Source organism: Jaculus jaculus, chromosome 2 (assembly GCF_020740685.1).
Source record: "Jaculus jaculus isolate mJacJac1 chromosome 2, mJacJac1.mat.Y.cur, whole genome shotgun sequence".
Classification (NCBI taxonomy): domain Eukaryota; kingdom Metazoa; phylum Chordata; class Mammalia; order Rodentia; family Dipodidae; genus Jaculus; species Jaculus jaculus.
Genome location: NC_059103.1, coordinates 93,535,416 through 93,555,108, shown reverse-complemented (window position 1 = coordinate 93,555,108; position 19,693 = coordinate 93,535,416). Strand labels below are relative to the sequence as shown.

The window sequence follows — 19,693 nt, the reverse complement described above, 5'->3', positions numbered from 1 at the left end:
GAAAGTCTGGTATATCAGGTCTGCACCCCAGAGTCGGGATCTCAGGATGCAGCCCAGAACTGTCAGCTTTCACTGGAAATAATCTGATGATGTTTATAGAAAACAAAGCAGGATAGGAGTTAAACCATAAATCACAATTCACATGTTAAGTTACAGCCATAAAAGTGATTTTAAACATAGTGGGGAATTCATTGTGTCTTAGAAGATGATAGGGAAAGGGAAAAAAAGGAACTTGTAAACAGGTCTGTTGGTCAGTTACAGGCAGTGCCTGGGGAATGTGAGGTAGGCTTGTAACCAGGAATCTCCCAATGTCCCACTTTTCTGCCCTTAAGGATTTTGCTGCTATTCAGACCAGCAGAGCCTCCTGTTTATCTACCATCTCCATCTGTTTACACAAGTGTTTCATTCCATTCTTTTATAAGCTCCTACAAGAAAGTGACTTTATTTTTCTCTACATTAGGTATAAAGAAACGTAGAGAAATATAACATTTTGCTCACTTTACACCCTCCAGCCCTCACATACTATTTTTTTTCAAGGTAGAGTCTCACTCTAGCTCAGGCTGACTTGGAATTCACTATGTAGTCTCAGGGTAGTCTCGAACTTGTGGTGATCCTCCAACCTCTGCCTCCCGAGTGCTAGGTTTAAAGGTGGTGCCACCATGCCCGGCTTCATCTTTTTTTAAAATAACCATTGGCCTGGAACTCAATGAGTAGGATAGATTAATTGACTAGTGATCCCCAGGGATCTACCCGTCTACCCACGCCTGGGCGTCAATGTCATGTTACAGGTGTATACACATGAGACAACTGCCTTTGCCTTAAGAATAATGATAGCAATGCTTTCAAAACTAATCATAATATCAGCTAATGCTCATTGAACACCTCTGTGAATGAAGTTCTGGAGAACAGCACCTGTCTTACATTGTAAACAGTGTGGAAAAGAAGAGGGCAAACCAATGAAGACAGGATATTTGAGAAGTACCTAATGTTACAGTGAGATTAAAACAGTGTGTTGTGAGGGAGACTGAGTGAAGAATCTCTGGAAGTGTGGTAGTGAGGCAGTTTAAGGTAAATGGACCCCACAAGTAAAAAATAAGAATGTCCTAGAGCCTGCCCTTGCAATCTGCACTTTGCTAGAGATCAGAGAATGATCTCTCATCTTCTTCTCTCTCTCTCTTTTCCTTTTGGCCTTTTGAGGTAAGGTCTTGCTCTAGCCTAGGCTGACCTGGAATTCACTATGTGCTGCCAGACTGACCCGGGATGGCCTTGAACTCATGGCCTCCCACCTCTGCCACCCTAGTACTGTGATTAAAGGTGTGTACCACCAGCTCTCCTTATCTCTTGACTAAAGGAGATACCTAGATGTTTTTCCATAAGTAACCTGAGCACCTTTGGGAAGGAGTTCCCCTTTCCTAGAAGTAATCTTTAAATCTGATCTTGGCATTGTGGTTGATCAAGCTCAGCCCCCAAATTTGGCACCATTGCTGGCCTCTTCCTGAGCCAGCCTCCCTGAGCCCAGAACAGTCAAGTGCCTCTCAGACTCATCTGAGCCTGAGGATAAGGCACACCACAATAAGATCATAAGTAGATGCTTACCAGGTAGCATTGGCTCTTTTTGACCATTCATTGATCCTGAAACATGAATTCCCAGGTCCCTGCTCTGGTAACACCCATTCTTCTCAGTTCAGCTGTGATGAGGGAGGAGGAAGGGATCCCTACTCCCACATTGGCTCTATACCCCCTCCTTCTACATGGCAAGAGCTCTTTGAACTTTCTTCTCTGTTTTTTTTTTTTTTTTTTTTTAGGTAAACCCAACAGACTGGCCTTTGTATGTGTGTGTGTGAGAGAGAGATAGAGATAGAGAGAGAGAATTGGTGCCAGGGCTTCCAACCACTGTAATTGAACTCTAGAATATATGTGCCACCTTGTGTGCATGTGTAACCTTGCGCATGCATCACCTTTGGAATCTGGGGACTTGAACATGGGTCCTTAGGCTTCACACAGGCAAGTATCTTAACTGCTAAGCCATTTTTTCTCCAGCCCTCTTTTCTTCTCCTAATCTAATAGTCTCTCTTTAGGCCTTACCCTCTGGTCTGTAGATTTTAATTTTTTTAACTCATAAGGAAAAGATCCAGCGATACCCCAACTTTATTGGTGCATTGGTGTATGTTGATGTATTGGCAAGGAACCCCGAGACTCTCATTATAGTAGTATCATTACAGAGGTGGTAGGGAACACATTGGGGGAGGAGAACTCATGAGTTTGGGGCTAGCCAGTTGTCTTTTTAAATTATTTTATTTATTTATTTTCAAGCACACACACACACACAGAGAGAGAGAGAGAGAGAGGAGACAGACAGAGAGAGAATGGGCACGCCAGGGACTCCAGCCACTGTAAACGCACTCCAGATGCTTGTGCCCCTTGTGCATCTGGCTTATGTAGGTACTGGGGAATAGAACCTGGGTCCTTTGGCGTCATAGGCAAGCACCTTAACTGCTAAGCCACCTCTCCAGCCTGCTACAGTTATCTTGAAATGGCATTTTTTTGTTTTGTTTTTTTGAGGTAGGGTCTCACTTTAGCCCAGGCTGATCTGGAATTCACTCTGTATTCTCAGGGTGTCCTCAAACTCACAGCAGTGCTCCTATCTCTGCCTCCCGAGTGCTGGGATTAAAGGCATGCACTACCACGCCCGGCTGAAATGGCAGATGTTTAATGGCACATATGAGTCTGCAGTTTTAGGAAAGACTAGGCTGTAGGTATGGATTTGTGAGTGCTTGGACTATGGGTCTCAATAAGGGCACCAGGGAAAAGGCAGAGCCAAAGAAGCAACAGAGGGGGCTGGACAGCAGTGAGGCTGGGAAGGAGGCTAAGGACACACAGCCAGGGAGACAATCCAGTGCTGTCAGCATGAGAGCAGGTAAGTGACTGTGAGGTTTGACACCATGGAGGGCTATAAAGAAGGATTGGACAAAAGGGTCAAGAACATGAGAATCAAAAAGTTAGAGGGAGCCCGGCGTGGTGGCGCACACCTTTAATCCCAGCACTCGGGAGGCAGAGGTAGGAGGATCGCCGTGAGTTCACGGCCACCCTGAGACTACAGAGTTAATTCCAGGTCAGCCTAGACCAGAGTGAGACCCTACCTCGAAAAAAAAAAAAAAAAATTAGAGGGAGCCAGGTGTGGTGGTGCATGCCTTTAATCCCAGCACTTGGGAAGCAGAGGCAGGAGGATCACTGGATGTTCAAGGCTACCCTGAAACTCCATAGTGAATTCCATGTCATCTTGAGCTAGAGTGAGACCCTACCTCAAAAAACAAAACAAAAAAAAAATTAGAGGAATGGGACAAGAGATATAATGCCAGTTATTACCCAGTGACAGACATTTTACATAAAGATGTGGTTTCATTTTTGTACAATTGCATGAGATGGATTGTATGGCTGTTTCCTCCAAATTAAACTATTTCCTCCTGGAGTGAGGACAGGGACTCATAAGACTCAGGCAGATTCACAAAGCCTATCCTCAAGGTAAGGTAAGCAGTAAGCACTTGCTGGAGAGTAGAAACTTCTCTTCAGTGGAGCTGCCTACAAGGTGTGCTGCAGGGAAGTGATGCCTGTGAGTTGTCACCCATGCTGAGATGGGTGCTCTGGTGATGAAACTTCACTGGAGTCACCCACAATCCTGTTAAATGACCCTGATAAATTCATTAGTTCACTGCTGGACTTGGGTGGAATCGCCTTTTGGTCTATCCTCCATGCCTTCTCAGGGGTAAATACATCTTTGTACATGTCTCCCCAGGAAAAGTCATGCAACTGATGGAAGATGAGACATAAAGAAAATAATAAGTGACGTTGGGTGTAAGATAATAGGTGATAAGAATTGTGATCTGCGCTCAGCTTTATGTGATTCCAATGTTACTTACCTATCTAAACCTTTCATATAGTCAATAATACATCATTCCTGCATGAAGAGATGACTTCATCAAATTTTTTGATAAAACTTATAGGCTGTGGGTATAGCTTAGTGGTGCTGAATACATGTGAGGCCCTGAGTTCAATCCCTAGCACCAAAAAACAATCTAAACAGGTATATATGCTTGGCCAGAATATTTATTTGGGACGTATATGGCAATATTCTTATATGACACAGACTTTGCATAGACCTTTAAGGATATCTAATAAGTTTTGCTTCATTTTTGCTCTAGAGAAATACTAATTATCATTTTATTTCAATTAAAGTGGACTCCTGAAAGACTAAGCACAGAGAGAAGGAGATCACAGTTTCAGACATTATATTGAGAAATAAGAGACCTTCCCACGTGGGAGCTAATCCAGTCAAAATAACTTGCCACTCTGGTGTAAACACCTGGGAACTTTGGTTTTCCACAGTTTTCACCCCAACTCACAATACCCCAAGCATAAGTCACATTGTTGGCATCCATACAGACCAAGGGGCCTCCAGAGTCCCCTTTGCAGGCATCAATGGAACCATCGTCTGTACCTGAGAAAGAGACAATCACGTGTTTTATTCCATTTGTCAGAGCCACCGGGCTTCTTCTTGTCTCCTGCCCCTTTGTGTGTGAGGATTCACATTCTTACACTTTCCTGACAGGAAATAACAGGAGCACTCCCTCCCTACACACCCTCCTGGGTTTTACAGAATTAGAGGAATGCTAGTTAGGAAATAAAGAATGTACTATTTATTCCTCTAAGTTGGGGTGTTCTTCCTGCTGTCCCTTCTACTTTTTTTTTTTTTTTTTTTAGGTAAGGTCTGACTGTAGCCCAGGCTGACCTGGAACTCACTCTGTAGTCCCAAGCTGGCCTTGAACATACAGTGATCCCCCTCCCTCTGCCTCCCGAGTGCTGGGTATATGCCACACATGCCCAGCCTTTTTGAAAGATAAATTTTAGGGTTGGAGAGATGGCTTAGTAGTTAAGGCATTTGCCTGCAAAGCCAAAGGATCCAGATTCAATTCCTCAGGACCCATGTAAACCAGATGCACAAAGTGGCACATGAGTCTGGAGTTCGTTTACAGTGGCTGAAGGCCTTGGGACACCCATTCTCTCTCTCTCAAATAAATAACATAATTAAAAAGAAAGAAAGAAAGGCCTAGTGTGGTGGTGCATGCCTTTAATCCCAGTACTCGGGAGGCAGAGGTAGGAGGATCGCCATGAGTACAAGGCCACCCTGAGACGAATACATAGGAAAACATAGTGAATCCCAGGTCAGCCTAGAGTGAAACCCTACCTCAAAATAAGAAATATATGTATAATTTATTTATTTACTTGAGATATAGAGAGACAGTGGGAAGATTGATATATTTATATATATGTATATGTATGTGTATATATATATATATATATATATTATGTATAATATATACATGGAGAGAGAGAGAGAATGGATGTACCAGAGCCTCGTGCCACTGAAGACAAACTCCACATACATGCACTACTTTGTGCATCTGGCTTTACGTGAAATGGGGAAATGAATCCAGGCCATCAGGCTTGCAAGTAGGTGTCTTTAACTGCTGAGCCATCTCTCTAGCCCTGTCCTTCCTACTTTATACTAGTGTATATGGAGATGAGATTATAACCTGAAAGCAGCAGAGTGGGAAAATAATATCTAAAAGCCAGGTGTGGTGGCACATGCCTTTAATGCCAGAACTCAGGATGCCAAGGTAAGAGGATCTCTGTGAGTTTGAGACCAGCCTGAAATCACATAGTGAATTTCAGGTCAGCTTGGGCTAGAGCAAGACCCTATCTAAAAAACAAAACAAAACAAAACAAAAAAAAACAAAAGAATGTCTTGTTCTCACTGAGGGTTAAATAAGCATTTGCCATTCATGGTTTTAATACTCATGACAGCTCAAAAGAATAAGTGTCTTTATTTCCCTCTTTTTATAAATGAGTCAGATCAGATACAAATGGGTTAACTAACTCATCATAAGTCACATAGCTGCCAAGGGACAGAGCCTACACTTGGATCTAAGCTACCAGATCTCAGAGCTTGTCTTCTTAGCTTGACACTGCTTCCCGGCAGGTTTTTCCCATTTAGTCTTGAGTTCCATTTCCAGATGGGAAGCCACTTTCTCCCCACACTTAGGACTTTCTAGTATGTGAGCTCATGTCGCGTATAGGTCGAGTTTGTTCTCCAAAGGGTTGTGTGCGTATGCTTGTCATCGGTGTGGATGTTACGAGGGAGGCCTCCTGGGAGGTTCTTGCGTCAGTGGAGGTGTGTTCACAGAAGGGTTATGGTGGCTAGTTCTTGAAAGAGGTTGTTATAAAAGGAGCAAGCCCAACCCCTGCCCTGCTCCTTGGCCTCTGTCTTCCCCTGTGATCTCCCACTTCCCATCATGCTCGTAGCATCGCTGTGCCATCACCATGAAGGCCTCACCAGACCTGAGCCCTTCAGTCTCTAAAGCTGTAAGCTAAGTAGATGTCCTTTCTTTATAAATACTGAGCCTCAAGTACTTCATGAAAGTAACAAAAGCTGACTAGTCCTATATATATATATCCCAGATTAATGACTTAGCACTTACCTGCACATTGCATTTCGTTTTCGTAATAGCGATTTCCATAAAACTCAGAGCAGTTACCTATTAGGTTAACTTCACCCCACTTAAGGGAAAAGACTCTTTGGTTATCTAAGCAAGGTGAGAAAACAAACAGGCATTTAGAAGCTACAGATGAGAAATCTAAATAAATGCTCTCATAACATAGTAAACTGTTAGGAGGATAAATGAAGCATGTATTCTTTAAAACATATGCAAACGACTGAGGGCAATTCCTCTGCCTGTGTTCTCTTCATCTTCCCAGTTTCTGAAAGAGTCTTTCTAAATTTAAGTGAGTACTCAAGGGAGATTACTGAACATGCAGCCTAAAGTCATGATCATTTAATACAGAGCTGACACCCCAAGATGAATGAGATAAAATCTTTCCCCTCCCATTGCTGAGTTCAGTATGGAAGTTGGATAAGAATCAGTGATAGGCTCTTTTCACATAAATATCTCTGATATCTTTTCTTACAGTCATTAAGCTTTTTCAAAGCACCATTTGAGTGAAAACATCCTATTAAGAAGATAGAGGGCCGGAGAGATGTCTTAGTGGTTAGTGTATTTCCTGCAAAGCCAAAGGACCCAGATTTGATTCCCCAGGACCCATGTAAGCCAGATGCACAAGATGACACATGCATCTGGAGTTTGTTTTCAGTGGTGAGACACCCTGGTGCACCCATTCTCTCTGTGTGTGTCTGTCTCATCTGCCTCTTTCTCTCTTACATAAAGAAATAAAATATTTTTTTAAAAAAGAAGTAAGAAAAAATAAAAGAAAATAACATGGCACATTAGCAATGTGGGTACATTTGTGTGCCTGGGGAAAGCTGCATCTCTTCAGTGATCTGAGTGATTGATAGGAGAGTTAGGATCTCCTGTATATTTAAGTATAAGTTTCTAGACTTGAACATGGTAGAAAGCGAAGGTCCAGGAACTGCTTACTGATAGATCAGGGAGAGTGAGAGAAACATATGAACACAGACATGACGTCTCAGGGACAAGGAGTGACTCTGCCTATCTCTCCTCCTTTTCATCACTTCACAGCACATTTCATGCTTCGGTTACCATTCAGGGTCAGTGTCGTCACTACCGGTGTTCCTTCTAGGAGTTTAGGCCTGACATTCTTCACCCACATCCAGAATCATCTTGCACAAAGTAGTGGCTGGATAAATACCTCTGTAGTTACTGAACATATGAACTCATGGTAACTTGGGCATTTTAGAAATGTTTTAGACCCAATGACTATTACTGCCTTTATCTTGGTGCAGTGGTGAGCAACTAGTTGTAGTCCTAGAAAGTAGGCAGAAATAAAAATCCACCTAAGCACATGGAAAATCAGGAAGGAGTTTCTTCCCACCTTTAGGCACTTTTCAAGTGTTTGCCTTCCTCCCAAAGAAAGTATTTAAGATAGCAGTTTAGGGGGCTGGAGAGATAGCTCAGTGGTTAAGGTGCTTGCCTGCAAAGTCTAATGCCTGGGATTCCATTCCCCAGCTAATATTTCTGTCTGTATTATTTATTTATTTATTTATTTATTTGCAAGGAGAGAGAGAGAAAGAAGGTGCATGCCAGGGCCTCTTGTCACTGTAAACAAAGTCCAGATGCATGTGCCACTTTGTGCATCTGGCTTTATGTGGATACTGAGGAATTGAACCTGGGCTGTCAGCCTTTATAAGCAAGCACCTTCAGCCACAGAGTCATCCCTCCATCCTCAAGATCTAATTATTTTATTTTATTTTTTCACATTTTTATTAACAACTTCCATGATTATAAAAATATTCCATGGTAATACCCTCCCTCCCCCCCACTTTCCCCTTTGAAATTCCATTCTCCATCATATCCCCTCCCCCTCTCAATCAGCCTCTCTTTTATTTTGATGTCATGATCTTTTCCTCCTATTATGATGGTCTTGTGTAGGTAGTGTCAGGTACTGTGAGGTCATGAATATCCAGACCATTTTGTGTCTGGGGGGAACACGTTGTAAGGAACAAGATCTTATTTTTATTTTTATTTTATTTTTTGGTTTTTCGAGGTAGGGTCTCACTCTAGCCCAGGCTGACCTGGAATTCACCATGGAGTCTCAGGGTGACCTTGAACTCACTGTGATCCTCCTACCTCTGCCTCCCGAGTGCTGGGATTAAAGGCGTGTGCCACCATGCCCGGCTAGATCTTATTTTTAAATGAGACATAATGGTCTGTTTTATGTTTATGTGGTTCATTGTGATAATACAATACATGTATATCATTTGTAATAATCAAATCAGGGTTATAAGCATTTCCACCTCTTCAAGCATTGGTCACTGATATGTATTTTGCACTCTTCTAGTCACTTTGAAATATATGAGATGCTTTAAACTATAGTTACCTTGCCATGCTAAAGAAGAAACACTGTATATCTGGTATTTCTTATTCAGTCACCTGCCGTCCCCAGCCCTTGTCCTTCCCACTCTCTAGGGATCACTATTTCATTTCCACTTTGCAACTCTTTTCCCATTCTATCCATATCTCTCCAGCAAATCCAAGAAGCCCATACTGTATGTCTCCCTATCTATACAGATTTTTAAATTTAATTTATTTATTTGAGAGAGTAAGAGAGGGAAAGAGGGAGAGAGAGAGAAAGGGAGAGAGAGGGGGAAAGAATGGGTGTACCAGGACCTCCAGCCACTGCAACTCCAGATGCATGCGCCACCTTGTGTATCTGGCTTACGTGGGTAATGGGGAATTGAACTGAGGTCCTTTGGCTTTGCAGGCAAATGCCTTAACCACTAAGCCATCTCTCCAGCCCCTATATAGATTTTTAGTGGCGAATGTTTCCTTTTTAATACTAACTTAGGATCATATGGCCCTCTAGATGACCATATAAGGATTGGTTAAATAACTTTTAGTATCTAGTGAAAAATGGAAACATAGGATGGGATTTCTCCAAAAATTATGAAACATTGGAGCTAGAGAGATGGCTTAGCAGTTAAGGCACTTGCCTTTGAAGCCTAAGGACCCAGGTCCAATTCCCTAGTACCTCCACATAAGCCAGATGCACATGGTGGCATATGCATCTTGAGTTTGTTTGCAGTGGCTAGAGTTCCTGGTGCATCCATTCTCTCCATCCCTCTTTCTCTCTCTCAAATAAATAAGTAAAAATAAAATACTTTTTAAAAATTATTAAGAATGGGCTAGAGAGATGGCTTAACAGATAAGCACATGCCTGTGAAGCCTAAGGACCCTGGTTCGAGGCTCGATTCCCCAGGACCAACGTTAGCCAGATGCACAAGGGGGCACACACATCTGGAGTTCATCTGCAGTAGCTGGAGGCCCTGGCATGCCCATTCTCTCTCTCTGTTGGTCGCTCTCAAATAAATAAATAAAAATAATCCCCCCAAATTATTAAGAGTTTCATGGTAGTAAGATCAGAGCAGTAAATCAAGCATGGTACCCTTCTTCATTTTTAATTTCTTTGAAACAGGGTCTCGTATATTCCAGGCTGCCTCTGGGGATGGCCCCGGACTCCTGTTTCTTCTGCCACTGTTTCTGGAATTACAGGCATGTGCTACCATAAAACGCTTTTTTCAGTGCTGGGAATCAAACCCAAGGACTTTCAGCTGATAGGCAACCACTCTATCAGAGCCACATGCCCAGTTTCATGCAGCTCTTTTGCTAATGGTGTGATGAGCAGATAAATAGATTGCAAGGCAGGCAGGCAGGCAGCCTTCACTGGACGCTCATATTTCTATCTATGCTGACATTATCTTTGAGTACTACAGTAGTTTCCATGAATTTCTTTACCAGTTTCCAACCCCCTGATACTGAGTACAAAATTATAAAGTATATACCTTTTTCTCGACCCCATCCAGAAACGATGCATTTATCCTTTGGTTGGAATAGATATGGAGACCATGGGACACAGGCAGGGACAGAATTAGAGAGCTCACACTCTTTCTTCCCTGGTTGTTTCCTCATTTCTATCAAAGCTATGTCATTTTGGTAGGTGGTTCCATTGTAGTTTTCATGGATTATAATTCTCTCTACTGATAGAGCCACTATCTTAGCATTAAGTCTTATCCAGCTTAGTAAGGATGTCCACACCCGGTAGTGGTGAACTTTACTGACTCTGCAAAGAAAGGAAAGGGAGATAAAAGATATGTGGAGTTCTGACATTTCATCTTTATATTCTTTCCTTTGTTTTATTTTACTTTATTTTGAGGTAGGGTTTCACTCTAGCCCTGTCTGACCTGAAACTCATACTGTAGTCCTGGCCTTGAACTCACAGCAGTCCTCCTAACTCTGCCTCCCAAGTGCTAGAATTAAAGGCATGTGCCACTGTGCCTGGATTTACTTTCTTAATTTTTTAAATTAATTTGTTCATTTGGTGGTTTTTTATTTTTTTTGAGACAGGGTCTCACTGTAGCCTGGACTGACCTGGAACTCACTCACTATAGCCCCAGGTTTGGCCTCGATTTCACAGGGATGCTCTTGCTGAGATTAAGGTATGTACCACTGTGCTAGCTTTATTCTTTCCTATAAAGGATATTATTCATTTTATGAATTTTTTTTTGTCATGATTAAATTTACTTAGGGCAGGATTAGGTCAGTGGTAATTGATGAAAGGAATGATCCATCTAACTGTACCTATGATCTCATTGTCTAGGCTTTCCAGATAAGTTTTCCATAAGCAACCAAAATTGAATAATTTATTTAAACATGTAAATAAATCTTCTTAAAATGTGTTATCCAAAAACAGGAAAAAATGTGTTATCTATATCCCTTCTTTGAAAAAGTATTATGTTATTCCTTCTGCTTCCTCAAACAGCTCAAACCAAACAGAATTTATCCTTCTATAATCACAAATCAGATAATCACACTCCAGTGAAACAGCAATGTCCTAGAAGAGAATGGGATATTTGGACATTTTTGTTAGTGCTTAGTGTTCTGAGCACGATGTTATCCACACTAATTTTGGTTGTATTAGAGGTTCAAGATCCTGAATACCGCTTGAAAACTAGTTCTGTTTATAGAACTTATGGAACAACGATGTAGTGTTTACCAACCACATATACATGATACTAGGTACTGGGACGCAGAAATAAGCAAACACAGAAATTATCCTACTTCTAGAGAGCTTGGTATCTGGGCAAAGATGTGGCGTGAAATGGATGATCACATTGACAAAGGTATATGTTCTGTGAAACATATGGAAAGTGGACAGGACATGGCTTCTAAGAGTTTACCAGGAAGGCTTGGATTGAGCAGGGTCACGGAAGATTTCCTAAGGAAGTAAAGGTTGAGCTAAAATAAAGGTTGAGTAAAGAGTGCCACTAAGGGCTGGAGAGATGGCTTAGCGGTTAAGTGCTTGGCTGTGAAGCCTAAGGACCCCGGTTCGAGGCTCGGTTCCCCAGGTCCCACGTTAGCCAGATGCACAAGGGGGCGCACACGTCTGGAGTTCGTTTGCAGAGGCTGGAAGCCCTGGCGCGCTCATTCTCTCTCTCTCCCTCTATCTTTCTTTCTGTGTCTGTCACTCTCAAATAAAAAAATTAAAAATTAAAAAAAAAAGAAAGAAAAGAGTGCCACTAATTAGGTTTAAAAAAAAAATAAAGGCAAGGAATATTTCAGGCAGAGGAAAGAACATATGAAGGTCCTTTTGCAGAAGGGAGCAATTGCTCTTGAGTAGCTAGAGACGTAATAGTGGAGGATCCCAGAGCAAGAGATGGTGCTATGGGGCAAGAGAGACCGGTAACAGTGAGTGAGTGAGGACAGGCCATGGCGGAGCTAGTGGTCCATGTTGGCCCTTTTGTTTAGTTTATTCTAAGAGGACTTCAAAGCCATTGAATTTTAAGTGGCAAGTGATTGAATCCTGGTAAGGAAATCTTGCAGTGCAGTGAGGACGGGCAGGGACAGCGGCTGGACAGCGGGAGTAGGTAAGGCAATTGGGAGTAAGTCATATAATTGAGATGAGGAGTGAAAGCAGGGCAAAGACGGAGGAGATAAAGAGAAAGTGACAATACTACCTTTGCTTGGTAAAGTACTGGCCGGGTTATGGGCTGTTTGAGAGAATGAAATATGCTGACTTAGATCTCTACCCTGTGTCACTACACAAATGAAGTTTGCTAAAACAGGAGACATTGGGGCAGGACCATATTTAGGGGAAGAGGCATATCATGAGCTTGATTTTAGACATTTTGAATATAATGTACTGTTTTGTTTTGTTTTGTTTTTTTGAGGTAGGGTCTCACTCTAGCTCAGGCTGACCTGGATTTCACTATGTAGTTCAGGGTGGGCCTTGAACTCATGCAATCCTCCTACCACTGCCTCCCGAGTGCTGGGATTAAAGGTGTGCACCACCATGCCTGGCTTATAATGTACTTTTTTGTTTGTTTGGTTTTTTATTTATTTGAGGTAGGGTTTCACTCTAGCCTGAACTCACTCTGTAGTCTCAGGGTGGCCTCGAACTCATGGCGATCCTTCTACCTCTGCCTCCCGAGTGCTGGGATTAAAAGCATACACCACCATGCCCGGCTTTTATAATGTGCTTTTGACATAGCCAGGTAGTGCGATGGGATGACAGCTGACTGTGGGATCAGTGGTTGGAGGAAAGGCCCAGCCTGCAGCTTCCAGTTAGTCAGCTTAGGCTGGGACTAGAGCGCGCACACAGAACATTAGGAAGATCAAAGGAGAAGAGGAGAAGAAACCAGGCTGAATGTCTCAGCAGAGCAATGACGCTGTAGCCCTGCGCAAAAGGAGAGACTGGCATAGTCAGCAGTGAAGGTGTGTCCAGAGAGGTGGAGGGAGACCAGGAGAGGAAAAGATCTTCAAGGAAGACAGAAGTGACCCATTGCTCCAATTCACGAGGACTTTTGCAGGTGACCCAGCCCTTAATCAGTGCACACATGTGCTCTCCCTCTCAGCTTTGGACCACTTGCATTCAGATTTGCTAAGCAACCCTTAATTTTAATTGCAGTCAAGTATGTCGAACTGGATGTTATCCTGACTCTGCTAGCTGACTGGTTATGCAGTGTTAGCCATGTCATTTAACTTCTCAGTACAGCAGGCTTATCATCCATTTTAATTGCAGTCAAGTATGTTGAACTGGATGGGAAGAGAAATTACCTTATAAGGCTGTTGAAATGAGATAACATGTGAAGGAACCTGGCCTAAAGTGCTCAAAAATTACATGTCATTCACTCTAAAATCAAACCAGAAACATGACCTCTGTTCTTTTCTAAGTAGACCTTGACTTATTAATCAAAAAATACCTTTGAGGTATTTTAGTTCAGTCATTGTTCTAGACTCAATTTGATTTGACCCATGATGAAGCCCTAAGCCCATAAGTGACTTTATCCGAGACAGCACTTTGAAAGAGATAATTTTGTTGAATTGAAACCACAAGAGTCAAGCTTTGATCCAGTAAGAGTCATGTCTTCGTAAGGAGAGAAAATACCAGAGGTGCATGTGCGTGGAGGAAAGGCCACACAGGGCCAGAGCCAGAAGGGAGCAGCTGAGAGCAGACAAGGCCAGGGACTGCCCTCATGGCACCTTGATCATGGAGCCAGGCCTCTGGAATTGTGAGAAAAGAAATCTCTGCTTTTGAAGCCACCCAGTCTATGCTGTAACATTTTTGTTAAGTCAGCCCTAACGTACTAATATAGACATTTGTTTCTCACTGTGTTGAACCTGCATCAAACTGTTTCTCATTTTCATGGACTTATGAGAAATCTTATCACTTGGCAATGCTAAGTGGACATCATGCCCCATCCCACTTCTCTAACCTAAGAATTTCAAAACCCTGCCAAAGGTTTTCAGTGCACAAGTTTTCTCCATCTTCTCTGTAAGCTCTCCAGTGATTCTCAGTTCATCAGCCAGAACCTGCTGAGGTCAGGGAACTTCCAAACAGCAAAACATACGAACACACGAGTGGTGCCCCCCACCCCCGGATCAAGTGCCTTACGTCCAAAGTAGCTTTGAATCATGGGCCCCTGTCAGTAAGTTATCCATCCTTACAGGGTCAGTCCACGCAGGAGCAGCAACATGGGAGATAATTAGCAATGAGTTTGAACATTTCCTTTATAGCCTAGAACATACATTTCAAACCATGAAAGTTACATAGCTTTGGAACGGATGTGTGTTCATTGGAGTAAAGTTAGCTCTCTGATTTTTTTTTTATTTATTTATTTTTGTGGTGAAAAGACCAGACAAAATGTCAGGTTAGTATTACCCCTTCAGAAACTCTCAATTGTAAACTCCTCCAAGCAATTTGGTCCTAACACCATGCAGATGAGCTGAGTAGTTTGGTGCCTACTGTGGCCACGGAACCAGCAATTTGGTGTGCGAAGAACACAAGAGGTTCTGAGGACTGGCCCCTGAAGTCCTGGTCATCAATACCAGAAGATAGTTAATGCTTAACAGCAGAACTTCTCAGATATGCTTTAAGTTGCCCTTGACTACAGTATCCACTATTCATTTCCAATGTTTCAGGAAATCTAAAGCACACTAATTTTTTTTTTTTTTTTACCTGACACAATGTGCAGCAGTCAGAACCCAACAGCCACCAATATAGATGCCACCACACTTGATTGTGTCACCTTCCTTAATGGCCACCTGCCAGGGGAAGTCTCCCTGTAAAAGACATCCGCGTGGTCATCGCTGTTGTGCCCTCTCGTGGTGTGAACAGGCCACCCCGAGATCATTCCACCTGAGATTCCTCGCAGCCACTTGCCAACACATCACCCCCTCACTTGTTCCGAGACTGGCCGATCCTGGGAAGGGGGCCTTGTGATCTGCATGCCGGCTTACCGCTTGTGCCAGCTTCCCTCCGACCACTCGCTTCCTTCGGGCAGGTGTGGTCCTCTTTACTCCACAGGCTATTGTAGGCAATAAAGACTTGATTCGTTTTCTTTCTTTAGGAAAGGGAGAGATGGGACCGTTATTAGCTTGTTCCTATTGTCTTTGGACAGATCTTCTTGAATATCTGGGCCATGAGAGTAAGTCACAACAAAGACGAGCAGGCCACGTTCCTTGGTATGTATGGTTTGTATGTTAAACTGTGCTGTTTACCTTATTTGGAAATTCTGGCTCAATATTAAAATTGGTTTGATTCTTTGAAGTCATGTTTAAAAGTGGACTTGGGATAGCAAGCTGGTCAAGGGGTTAAACATTCACTGGCTTCTGACAGGTGAAAGAGGCAAACACGTTCAGGCCGTGAAAACTTAAGAGCAGGTCACAGTTTTGAAATCAGAGTGAGCTGATCATTCCCTCAGATGTGTCCTTTCATGGTCACACTTTTCACTTTCTAGCAGCTGGTTATAGGTACTCTTTTCAATAAAATTAAAATTCCTACTATTAGATTGAGTACTTGTAGGTGTAAAGGCTTACACCAAGACCTATTACATTAATCCTGAGACATAATATGCCGGCAACCCTGGACAACACCTGACATTGTTTTCCTTATCAGTAAACACATAGATGTGGGGAATTTATCTTGGGGTGAGGGTGGGAGGGGGGGCAAAACATAGTCGAGCAAGAACGAAGACATGAAATTGCAAGGGAATTCATGGGAAAGGAAGAAAGTAAGGGAAAATTCCAACAAATGTGTTTCTTATCCTCAAATGAGAAAGGAAACAATTTTACTGTTAATTACTTTGGGCCTACCAATAGGAAGAAGGCACCTGAGGTCTTGAGAGGTTTGAGTGAATGTAGATGGACACATTTTCTTGGTCTCACCTACCTAAAAACTGGGCTGGGGGAAGAGTGTTAGCTAGTAAGTCTAAGTTTTCATGTACACATTACAGGCCATTGCTGAGGTGCTTGGTTTCCTACCAGAAATAAATGCTAAGACCCTGTTGCTGAAGACTGCACATTCCTAGGCTGTAGGTCACTGAAAAATCAAGCTGGAGCTGACCTAAAAATCTCCTCCCCTGTAGAACAGCTAGCAGAGAATTGGAAAAAGCCAGGCGTGGTGACACACACCTTTAATCCCAGCACTTGGGAGGCAGAGGTAGAAGGATCACAGTGAGTTTGAGAGGCCACCCTTGAGACTACATAATGAATTCAGGTCATCCTGAGCTAGAGTGAGACCCTCACCTCACACCCCCACCCCCCACCAAAAAAAAAAAAAGTTGGAAAAAGCTACACTGCATGAAGCTCTATGGGAGAGAAAAATCATCAGTGGAAATAAACAACAGTGGACACTGCAAACCTTAAGTTTGGCTAGCCAGGTGAAATGAGCCAACAGGTACAATAGTGACATGTCTGCTATGCAGGAAACCAACTGCTCTGTAATTGGATGGAAGGCCCACTCCACAGGAGGGAATACATGCCTGGTGCTGAAAACCTAGTCAAAAGCCTGTGAGAGAAGAGATCATGAGCCCTAGGGGTGTAATGCCTGCTCCTGTCTAGCTAAATGCATGTATTATGCCTACCACACTGCCTGGTAACTACTTCTCTTAATGTTCATACCCATATATTAATGCTACTCTCACTTTTGATTAGAGAAGCTTCTCCTTTCATATGCCAGTGACTTCTGGGATGACTCAACAGGCATCATAGTGCTGAGAAGAAGTGACAGAGGAGTGATCAACACTGAAAGAAACATCTCTATCAAACCTTCCGAAGCTCAGGGTCTATTGTGGAAGAGGTGGTAAAAAGACTGTAAGAGCCAAAGGAAGTGTAGGACTGCTTATACTGCAGTCTTTCAGACACAAAATGGCCTGGATATCCATGACCTCGCAATGCCTGGTACTGCCTATACAAGACCCTCATAGTAGGAGAAGAAGATGATGACATCAAAATAAAAGACTAACTGAGGGCTGGAGAGATGGCTTAGCAGTTAAGGCTCTTGCCTACAAAGCCTAAGGACCCATGTTTGACTCTCCAGATCCCATGTAAGCCAGATGCACAAAGATGAGGCAAGCATAAGGTCGCATATACCCACTAGGTGGCGCAAGCATCTGGAGATCAATTTCAGTTGCTGAGGCTCTGGCATGCCAATTCTCTTTCTCTTTCTCTCTCTTTCTGTCTACAAGAAAAATTTTTTTAAAGCAGAAATAAATAAAAAAGACTAATTGAACATGGGAGAGGATATGATGGATAGTGGATATGTGAAGGGGAAGGGGGGACGAAGGAGGGAATTATCATGGTTTATTGTCTATCATTGTAGAAGTTGTCAATTAAAAAAGTTTTAAAAAATTGTTTGAGGGCTGGAGAGATGGCTTAGTCATTAAGGCATTTGCCTGTGAAGCCTAAGGGCCCAAGTTTGATTTCCCAGACCCATGTAAACCAGATGCACAAGGTGGTACATTCATCTGGAGTTTGTTTACAGTAGCTGAGGCCCTGGAACACCCATTCTCTATCTGCCTCTTTCTCTCTCAAATAAATAAACAAACAAGTAAATAAATAAATAAAATATATTTTTTAAATGTTCATTAATTTTGAGGCATGGCAACTAGAAATAAGTCTTACATGAATTACATTTAAGAATCTCTGTTAGCCAGGAACCTCTAAGATAGCTGAGAAAGTTGCATAGCTAAAAAGTAACTGAGCTTACTATAATTTTGGATCTTTTGCTAATAAGTTTAAGATAGAATTAGTGACAGAACTTTAGGAATTTCAAAGAATCTGTATTGAGATTTCTTAAGGTTTTAGATATTGTGCTATTGATTTTTTTTTTTTGTTCTGGTTAAAACTATGCATTCAAAATTGCTATGTTACTATTTTATATAACTGTTAGTTATAAAGTAAATAATTTGTTAAGAGCCTTAATAGTTTGATGTGGTTTTTGTATTAAGTGATATTTTCTTCTATATGTAAACTTTCTCCTAATAGCTCTTCCATTCAGAGCCTTTAATGGACTAGTCTGTATGATGTTCATGTAAAACTTAATGAAGTGAGATGAAGCTCCCTGTTGCCTTTGTTATTAAGATAACTGTCAAAATAGTAAATCTGCAACTTAATTCAGCAAAAATTAAAATTGTTTTCTAAGAAAAAGTGAGTTAAGTTTAATAACACTCTTTCCTGAAAGTTCTAATAAATTACTTCCTTCATCAGGACTTAACATCTTAACTGAATTTGGCCATAAGTACATCAATGGCCAAGCCACGGGTCTTCTAAGGCTTCCTGGCATCATGACTTTTACTGTACTGCCAGAGAACAGCTTGATTAATAACATCTGCCAGTTTCAATTTCAGACGATGTATCATAACTCATGGTTGAAATATGATTATCTTTGATAAAATAACCTGAGGAAGCCCATATCAGGTAGAAAACTAGAACTACAGCATTGATCCACTTCGAAATCATTAGTCATATAAGTTAATCCAGCTTTTAAACAAGTCCCCAGAATCATTCATGCTCACTTTTTTTTTAAAGCACAAAATGTCAGAACTTTTGTTTTTATTTATTTCTAAATTTCATTAAAAGGTGATAAGAAAAAAGAATAAAAATGTTATATTTTTAGTTAAAATTATATCAAAATTATTTCAATAGTTTATATATGTACTGCATACACATATTTATTATATATACACATGACATATATATACATATATATTAAAATACAAGTTGAAACCAGTTTACCAGTAAAACATTAACCTACCTGCATTCATATTAGGAGTCAGAATGTCTATTCCCACTGTGAGAAAACAGAACAAAATAAAAAAACAATGCCAATGTTTAAAGTTGAATCTATAGTGAAAATTAAATCATTAAAGTCACTTAAACTTTAAAAAACACATCTTGTCTTAAAATATACCTTCCCAGCTGGGCGTGGTGTTGCATGCCTTTAATCCCAGCACTTGGGAGGCAGAGATAGGAGGATTGCCATAAATTCGAGGCCACCCTGAGATTACATAACAAATTCCAGGTCAGCCTGAGCTAGAGTGAAACCCTACCTTAAAAAACCAAATATATATATAATAATATGTATTTTATATATATCCCTTCCCTTTAAAAAGGACTACACAAGCCGGGTGTGGTGGCGCACGCCTTTAATCCTAGCACTTAGGAGGCAGAGGTAGAAGGATTGCTGTGAGTTCAAGGCCACCCTGAGACTCCATAGTGAATTCCAGGTCAGCCTGGGCTAGAGTGAGACCCTACCTCGAAAAACCAAAATAAATAAATAAATAAATAAAAAATAAAAAGGACTACACAAATCCCCCAAGCATATC

At 41.7% G+C, this 19,693-nt stretch overlaps 1 protein-coding gene and 1 long non-coding RNA gene across 3 annotated transcripts in view; one reads left to right on the top strand and one right to left on the bottom strand.

Moving 5' to 3' along the window:
- Window positions 1-4,086: 4,086 nt before the first annotated feature.
- Window positions 4,087-19,693, bottom strand: part of Cfi (complement factor I) — a 46,617-nt gene continuing 31,010 nt past the window's right edge. For both annotated transcript variants that reach the window (XM_045143819.1, XM_045143818.1), the window contains 6 exons: window positions 19,123-19,158; window positions 15,327-15,430; window positions 15,046-15,149; window positions 10,373-10,650; window positions 6,537-6,641; window positions 4,087-4,495 (listed from right to left, as the gene is read on the bottom strand). In XM_045143819.1, coding sequence (XP_044999754.1) covers window positions 4,278-4,495; window positions 6,537-6,641; window positions 10,373-10,650; window positions 15,046-15,149; window positions 15,327-15,430; window positions 19,123-19,158 — 845 coding nt within the window. In that variant the 3' untranslated portion in view covers window positions 4,087-4,277. The remainder of the gene's footprint in view (window positions 4,496-6,536; window positions 6,642-10,372; window positions 10,651-15,045; window positions 15,150-15,326; window positions 15,431-19,122; window positions 19,159-19,693) is intronic.
- On the top strand, window positions 10,932-17,072 carry LOC123458737. The gene is made up of 3 exons (XR_006635764.1): window positions 10,932-11,026; window positions 15,488-15,551; window positions 17,022-17,072. It is a non-coding gene; the product is annotated as an uncharacterized LOC123458737 (long non-coding RNA).